The sequence below is a fragment of the Frieseomelitta varia genome, unplaced genomic scaffold (genome assembly GCF_011392965.1).
Source record: "Frieseomelitta varia isolate USP_RPSP 00005682 unplaced genomic scaffold, Fvar_1.2 scaffold_515, whole genome shotgun sequence".
Lineage (NCBI taxonomy): Eukaryota > Metazoa > Arthropoda > Insecta > Hymenoptera > Apidae > Frieseomelitta > Frieseomelitta varia.
Window position 1 is genome coordinate 113,545 of NW_025110274.1, and position 9,580 is coordinate 123,124.

Below are 9,580 nucleotides of genomic sequence, written 5' to 3' on the forward strand. Positions count from 1 at the left end.
TAATTTATAGATTAGATTTAATTTATTATATATAGATAATTTATATAGATATAAATCTTCTTATATTCTTCCGTATTATTGTCTTTGCAAAAATATAACATCCGCGACCAAATAAAAATAAATTGCATATGTATTCTTTGTCAATCATTAATTATAAAAATTAACAATAAAATTTAAATATTTAATTCGTGCCCAGAAATTTCTCCTCAGAAATCCATCTTTTCCTCATTAGAAAAATTTTGTATCCGCGACCAAGTAAAACTAAATTGCATATATATCTTTTGTCAATCATTAATTATAAAAATTAACAATAAAATTTAAATATTTAATTCGCGTCCAGAAATTTCTCCTCAGAAATCCATCTTTTATTCTCTTTAGAAAAATTTTATATCGGCGACCAAGCAAAAATTGCACAATAACAAAATTTAAATATTCAATTGTACTAACAATCGCGCCAAAAATTTCTCTCCAAGCTCCGCATCTCTCTTCAGGAGAAATGTTATACAAATATACAAATAAATAAAAATAAATTGCGTAAATGTCGAAATCACGGGACTCCACAGCTATCGTAGTACCAAGAACTCCCCCCGTCTGTCCGCGTTAAAAATGCCAGACGATCGTTAAGATCGGAGACGTTTTCTCACGGGGGACGACGAGACAAATGTCGGATCCAAAGGCGGGTCACGCAATTGAAAAGTGCGAACGATCGCTAATGAGCGGGATGGTATTGTATATATCGAGACGCGAGTTGTCGCGGAATTACGCAATATACGTAATCAGTGGTCCTGCGGCGTGTCGCGCAGGAATCGCAATGGCAGAGGCAACACACAGGCTCGATTCAGGCCTGTTTACGAATGCGTAATACACGAGCGACATTCCATTCGGATTCGCGCGCCATGCCGCCGCTGCACACTCGCTCATTCCGTCGCGCTTTTCATCGTACGTCGTGCATGCGAAATATTCCGCTCCGGGCTGAACAACCCGGAGTGCTGCGCCAACGCTGCTAATCGATTCCACGACGGGTTAACGTCGATTCGGTTCCCCGTCTTAACGAGAAGTCTGTCGAGCGGTACGTGCAACTGCGCTTCGTCCAATCGCGAAAATCGAAACTGAATTAAAAGATATTAAAATCGAAATGTTGATTCCAAAAAATGTTGCGTTCTCGAGCGGGGACGAAGAAATATTTTGCAGCGCAATACTTAATACATTTAATTATCTTGCGAAGGCAAATGATAACAGAATTTGTTAATGATGCAACCCAGCGACGAATTAATTTCCAACGAGTTGTACAATAACAATATTTTCGACCGTGTGATTAGCTCATTATGAGAATGTTAGATAGACGGTTCGTCTAACTTGCGCCACGCAAATGTCGTTTATTATCAAAATCTTCAGGAAGATCTTGATGGAAGAATTTAGTTGTTGTAATATAATTACTGTTGTATCGTAACTATACTGTCCTACTGACTGACGATTTTAACAATGAAAACATATTTGCACAGTACAAGTCATCTTTAGTGTCTTGAAAAGCCTTAGTATTTTCAGCCAATCTGAACAGCAAATTTATCTGCATTTGTTTAAAAAAGTTCGTCGCTCTTTACGAGTTCCTAGCACGTTTAAAATTCCTCGACAGAAGTGTACATATTTATTACACAACTTCCTTTGTGACTCCTGTTTCAATCAAAATTCCCAGACGAGATTCGACGAACATAAATCCTCGGAAATCTTCTCGCGCCATTTTAACTCCATTCAAAGTCCACGCGACAGAAAAAAAAAAAAAGAAAAAGAACGAAAAAAAAAAGAACCGCCAAACAACCAGTACGAGCAACGTAACGCGAAGCCCCGGGTTTCGACAGCGAGCTAATCCCCAAAAGCGCGCGTGCTTCTCCAACCCCTGGTTGCACGGCTTACCTCAACGGCGCGTCAACCCTTTCTCCCTACACCATCGGCAGCCTTCGTCGCGTGCAAAACCTCGCGGACAACACGCTTGCCGCACACGCTGTCGTCTCGGTAACCACATTCTGGCACGTTTGGAACAAAGCAGACTCCGGAACTTGGGGCCAGGGTTTCGACCGTGGCCCGTCAATCGAAACCCGGAGGACCGGTTATGTGAAACGTGGCACGCGAAAACATGTAAAATAAGAAGTATCCGGGGGAAGGGCGTAGAGAGGAGAGAGAGAAAGAGAAAGAGAGAGAGAGCGAGAGAGAGTTGGATATCGGCGGCTAGACAGCCTCGCGCCTGCTGCATAATGCAGCACAGCGACGAGTTCACCCGGCAAATGTTGGACGCTAATACATCTTGATGATAGATAGGGAGCATGTGTTTGGTCTTCGCAATGAGGTTGGTAGGGACGTTAGGGATATTACGAGGAATAGGGGGCCAGGGGCGTGCAACACGCTGGAAAGAGAGGGCGCGATGGTTCCCGCTCGGCGGAGGGAGCGAGAGGACGAAAAGGGTAAAGGAGAAAAAGACGGAGAAAAGCGTAAGACCGAAGGGGTGGCAGGAGGATCGAAGAAAGTTGAGGCGAAAATGAGAAGAGGAGCACCCTCCCACGGTGTAGCCGGGAGAATCGTGGAAAATGAGCGAGACGAAGAAAGACGAGGAGATATATACATACATATATATATATATATATATATATATATATACACACATATATATATATTGAGGGATGGTGCGAGAGAAAGAAGGATAGTGGAAGATAGAAAAGAGAGGGAAACAGGAAAGAGGTGGAGACCAGGATGTTCCAGAGGTTTCCAGAGAGGGGTTCACTGAGGGTAGAGGCAGACTGGGGATGACTCTTGGGGGGTGGAACTTCAGAGGGTTGGCCAGGTTCGCCGGCGTTCGCTCCGGCGAGTTGCAATGCCGGGCACGTCGCCGTCAGACGAGCGTACGTGCGACACGACTACGCTTTTACGCCACTCTCTACCTCTATCCTTGCCTCCTGACTGGTCTCTCACCCTCTCTTTATACTCCTCTTCCTCCGCGACCGCCAGCCCCGTCTGTTCCGGGCTCCGCCGTACCCCCCCTGCACGCCTTCCTACTTTTTTCTCTTTTTCTTACTTCTATTTCGCCTACTTTCATCTCGAGCACTCGTCCTCCCTCCCGGCTCTCTCCAACTTCTTCAGGATGTTTTTAATAATGCCCGAGCTTGTTCCGCTCTGGCGAACGCACGCCGATACCTCTCGAATCGAACATCGCGCGTTGGAACATGGGAATTAACATGGGGGTCTGATTTTTAAAAGAAGATTTCAATGCTCGAAACTTACAGGAAAGTTATATATAAGCTTTCATTGTGACAATAAATGTTTGGAAACGGCAAAAGGTGCTTGGTGCTATTTGAAAAATAATATAAAAAGTTAGATTTATAACTTTCTAAAACAAATGTGCTGTTAATTGTATCTTTCATTAATTTTCGATTATATTGTCAATGATTGAAAAATATAATGAGGGGACGCGTTTTTTCGTTAGTGTACAATTTTATTTTAACGATACAGGAAGAAAAATTGTACTATTTTTGTGATATTTATTGAAAATTAAAATGATATTTAAAGAAAGAGTAATTTCGCGCCATCTGCAGTTGGCATGTTCATTGAAACAGTATATCAGTCGGTATAGTCAGTACCGACGAAACAAAAGAATGGGTTATCGACCAAAGAATGGGTTATCGACCAAAGAAAAGTTATCGACACTCGGTATATCTATACTAGACACGAACCAGTAAAAAGTGTTTAATTGGAGTATCGATCTCGTGCGATTTAAAAATATGACATTGACAAACTAAAATCACTGAATAGATTGAACGTCCAATGCTTTTTTGGGTCCCATATTTTGGGAATCATTTGATTCTCTCTTAACATTTTCGTGTCACATCCTATTATATCGATTTACGCAGGTTTTGGATCGCAGTGCTACTAATAATAGGAATTAAAATCAGAAAATATAAATGATGTTATTACATTTGTATCGAAAATTATTTATTGAATTGAACGCGAAATTTATCATTTTGCATGGCTATTCTAAGAGACGATCAACTTGATTATAATACAATTATTTTCTACGTAAATTATCATTATATTAAATTAGCATTTAGCATACGTCCGCAGAGTTACAAGTTAAAAACCAACAGTCCTAATATAGTTTGCAAAAAATATTTACAATATTTATTACTCCCTTAAATTAATGGTAGTTATAAAACAAATAATAAAAAATATAGAAATGATCAAATTATCAATTGCTGTAATAAAGAAATCGTATTTCGAAGTATTAACAAAGATTATCAATTTTCACATCATTGACAATCAAAAGATCGTTGATCGGTTTCGAGACAGAAGCTCATTAACAATTGAACTTTCAATAAATGAATTGAAAAGAAGTGAATAGAAATAAATTTTTCTACGGATACTGTCCTCTCCTTGTTTAATTAAATTGTTTAAATTTGCCACAAGTATAAATCGTGAACAGAATTAATTTATGTTACACTATGATGACCCGAGTGCAATCACCTCCTCCCGAATTATTACTATTTGAAAAGCGATTCAAGTCTTTATTTCCTTGGATATTAGTATTTGAAAAATGATATCAAGCGAAGAATAATACCAAGCAATATATAGTCCAGCCTGTATTATGCAAATTTCGCAGTAATTTAGTTCTCTAGACTCCTTTTAGATAATAAGCAAATTCAATAATAGCAAATTCATTACTTGAGCTTCAACCGTTTCATTTATAACATTGACTAACTTTAGTCAATGTTGCAATAACTTTCAAGTAATGTTATTAATATTTCGTAAAAATAATACCGTGCAAAATATGATCATAGATACTGTGCAATATTCTATAATCCTGTTAGAATATGCCAATACAATACGAATGTAATGCAACTATGGAAATGAAAAATTCTTACCGTGATTCGATTAATTCGTTCGTCTAATATGTGAGGCTGCTCCAAAGCAATCTCGTACGAGAAGAGTCTGTCGTGTGCTGCTTTGAATTCCGTACGTAGAGCAGTCAGCTCGCGATGAAGCGCAGTAGCCATTTGCGTCTCTTCTACTCTAGTTGTTAGGGATTCCCACTTCTCTAACATGCCTGAAATATAGAAAAGAAAATTCTATAAATTACAAGTCAATAAAAAATTACAACATAAAGAAAAAGGTTTTATTCGTGTTTCCATAGAAGAAGCTGTAATACAAAGGAAGATTGTGCAATAGATTCGTTTCTATGTATTTCATTAATAGATATTAATAAATATTATTTCGTTTTGCTACTTGTTAAAAATAAATCAAGTAATTTATTTGTCTCATCGCTCTAAAGCTTTCAACTTTCTATTAAAGAGGATATTTACGTTTTTGAAATGATATAATTAGAGAATCCGTCCCAGTATTAATAATACAGTAAATATTTCGATATTCCTGAATCATTTGATAGAGAGACAAATAATTCTTTCAATATTTCAAATATTCTCTGTTATTTCATTATATCTTTGTTTTCGTCCTCACTGCTAAGAAAATAAACTCGCTTGATTCCACTTTAATCTTTCATTCTTCTTTCTCATTGATTTTTTCCTTATTTCCTCTCTTATTTCATATTCCTATATTCTATATATAATAGACTCTATTCATTCTATTTTATTATAATGATACCACTATACAGCTACAGTAGTATAATAATAAGTTTTTTCATTTTTCTAATGTGACATTGCACATCTCTCTTTGGTTTCTATTCTTATTACTGCATTTTCCCATTTCGTATTAATATTTTTATAAATATAACAGCAAACACGAATTTACGACAAGATCAAAAGTAATCAAATTAAAAAAAAAGAACAAGTACGTAAAACAGAAAAAAGAAATTAAACATCAAGTTTTAGAATATTATTTTTCTCATAAGAAACAATTTAGATAATTATACGCAACAGCTTTCTTTTGCCCGATGATTTTAATACTACTTTATAGTACGTTATTCATGATGCCACATTCTCAGGGTAACTTCATTATGTCAGTGAAAATAACTCCGATATTTAAGGTCAAGCACCAGCTTGTATGTTCGCATATGCAGTTCGCATGGCTTCAATGACCTGTTTCTTTCATACTTTCCTTCGGTACTTTCTTCCGTGAGACAACGCTGCCGCCCTTAAAAATATGTACAAACGATTTCAATGCATGATTTTAACCGGCTGATATCGTTTTGAACAGCCTGCTCCGGTTTAAGAACTTTCACTCTTACGAGACCACGATTCTTCGATTTATATCAAAATTTCCATTCGAATGATCAAAGCATATTGCACTGCAGTGTTAACAACACGTTGAAATATTAAATTTCAAATTTACGACTTCGAAATCTTTCAAATTTCTTTAATCATCTTTGATTTGATTTCAAATTTTGCCATCAGACTATGTAGTACCTGCAAATCGTGCAAATCGTAAGCACATGTTAATTTCATCAATATATTTATTTCGAATGAAATAAATTTTTCCTAAGGAATCGATATTATAATTATAAGCCTGATCTTCAACAACAGTTTATTAATTATCAAAAATAATATTGTGAATAAAACGTTTATTTACTTGCAGAAGTTATTATTTATCTTCGAGTCTTAATTTTTCTGACGAAGAAATTGGGAAAATCGAGCGTATAGTTCTTGCGTTCATTTTCTCTAGCAGGAATAGTTGAAACATGGTAAAAATGTGGCTGGCATTTGTGCTTTCCCCGCGGTATCTCAGTCATCTGGATATTTCCCACTCTTTACAGCGGATCCGGTGTGTTTTCCAGTCTAATATGTACCACTTGAACGATTTCAAGTTAGACAAGAAACAAGATCGACAATTATCAAACCAATTACATACTTTCTTCTACATAATTGTGTACAAACAAGTTCTGTATCACTTCCGAACAAAAACAAGATAAAGAGATGTATTCTCGAGTATAATATTTCAACTTTTGTATTTATACTTAATATCGTTATCAAATATCGAAATTAGAGGAAAGATCTCCGATTATCGTAAAAAATGCAAGGAATAAATAATATTATAATAAATAAATATTATTATTAACGCACAGTAGATATCAGGTACATTAATTATATAGTAATAAACTAATAAATTATTCTCCTATGTACATGGAGAATTGCAACTTAACCTCAAATTGTTACGATTCATAATACGCTTCACTATCTCACTATTTCACTCAAGAGTGAAAAAAAAAGAAAATAAAAATAGAATAGGAAAGAACGCACAAAACATAAACAGAAATCAAGATCGAAGTAAGTCATTAGCAATTTAACATGCTGTCACGATTCCTTAATTATTGTGTCGGAAACAATTATCGACATCGGAACACGCGACCCCTATCGACGAGGCCATGCTCCATTACACTGTGATCCTTGCTTTCGTTCGATTAAATACGAGTGGCGTACCTGTTGCCAACGAAGTGTCTTCGTACAAGAGAAATAAATTATTCGGTGAAAGCCGATGGAATTCCCCTTTCTGTGTAACATGGTAACCGTGACCGAGACACTCGGGTAATTACTGTCCCACAAATAGGAACAAGTATTGAAAGAAAGTGAACAGAAAAGTGGCAAGGAACGAAGTATTTAGAAGTGACTGTGGACAATTCGCGCAACAGGTGCGATTAACCTCTCGCCACGCACGTCGAGATTTTTTTTAACAGCAAATTGCAATATTTTCTCAGTTTTAGATATATTCAAGTATAACCCAGGCAAAACAAACAATAAATTTATTACTTTTAATAATAATTTCTATCCAATGGTATCGTACCGACGAGTTCAAACAGAAAGCGACGAATTATTGTATACGATTTGGTCACTCGTTATGGTCCGCAATCAGTTGCCAGCGCGTGGTTAAATAAATTCTTTTCATGCGGACACGCACCGTTAAAACGAGATGTTTCTGATAATAAGCGTTTCTCTATGCGAGAGAGGAAGTGAGATTGGAAGAAGCAAGATTGAGTGTTCGGCGAATTGCATCGTGAATTCGAAAGTTAATTTTCCGATGATTAATTGCGTGAAAATCTTGATAAAAATTGCGAAAATATGAGAGTTCATTGGCGAGAGTGTAATTCGTTGTAGTTACATGTGTGTAAGTATAATCAGGCTTGAGTAGATTTTATATGAAATGAAATGAAAAGATAATAGGCTGAAATGACGAATTAATTCAATTAGTTTATTATTGTCATTTTTTGAAACGGGGTAGAAAACTTTATTTGAGATTTGAACGAATCATTGCCGAATAATTTCTTGAAATAAAAAATTATAAAAAAATAAAAAGTTATCTCTTTTAATATACAAATAATGAAATAATCTGGAGAAAAATCAGTTAAATTAACGCATATTTATTTCAAATAGTTAAATAAAATAATATATTTCTATATATAATCAATAATATAATTCAATTCATTATTCTTAATATATATAAATATATTCATTGTTCTTGATAATATAAATCAATATAAGCATTGAATACGTTCAATATAAATTAATAAATATTCAATATAAACGTATATAAATATAATTGAAATATATTAGACAGCAATTAAGTTTTGAATATACGAGATATCTCAAACAAAGGTCTCCCTCTGACTAGGAAACTAATTTTTTTTTCAGAGAAACAATAAAAATAAAAATTTCTCAGATACAAATCCCACGATATGGCAATAAACATGGCGATAAAGAGGGAATGCCAATGATAAATAGACACGACGAGATTTAAAAATCACAGATAAGGTATCTACAAACGTAATAATATATCTAAAAACACATATTTAAACATCCTAGGTCACACTGCATTGCAAAAAATTATTTACTTAGGAAAAATTTAGAGAGAATATATACATAAATAGAGAGAATACAAGAAAGTCAACAATTAGTCGGCAAAGATCCATAAAGCAACGTTTCATTCGCGTGATTATCATTAACAACCTGATGACGATCGCAATAAAAATAGCTTGAAGGCCTCTGCGTTTTTCGGTCCACATTCGCGCTCTATTGTACCTGTTATAGTCTGCGATGAATCTCGATTTCTAGGCTGCGAAGGAAAAACTTTTCGTAATTTTCTCGAGGAAAAACAACTTTCACTTTGTCACGGATGGTTCGCAAAAAAACAATCGCGTGACGGGCTATAGTTATTGCGAGTGAAATCTCGAATTCCGAGCCGCCGGGAATTGCTTGTTCCGTTGGGAACAAAGGAAACGAAAAGGAAAGCCATCGGATCTCTTTTCATCGTTTTGCGAAATCGGTTGGAACCGATTTTCAACGAAATTTCTCGCGAGAATCGTTTCAACGTTGCTTATTTTGCTTGAGAATTAAAAACTGAAGCTACCAACAACTTCTAGTACGTTAATACATGTTTAAATCTTATATTTACGTAGTTAATTAGAATTTAATAAGCCTAAAAGAATTTAATTAATTAGAATTTAATAAGCCTAAGTTTAATATCGAGCGAGGAGTATAAAACGAATTAAGAATGCATTTATTTTCGCACATACGTCGATCAAAATTTCAATTATTTGAATCCGATTGATCATCCAAGATAATAACAATTGGGAAAAGAAAAAAAATATAATACC

General features: G+C 35.5%; 1 protein-coding gene across 1 annotated transcript in view; it reads right to left on the reverse strand.

Moving 5' to 3' along the window:
* Positions 1-9,580, reverse strand: part of LOC122533287 — a 46,198-nt gene that overhangs the window by 17,853 nt on the left and 18,765 nt on the right. Inside the window, exon 8 of the mRNA XM_043662870.1 lies at positions 4,905-5,086. Within this exon, the coding sequence (XP_043518805.1) occupies positions 4,905-5,086 (182 nt within the window). The remainder of the gene's footprint in view (positions 1-4,904; positions 5,087-9,580) is intronic.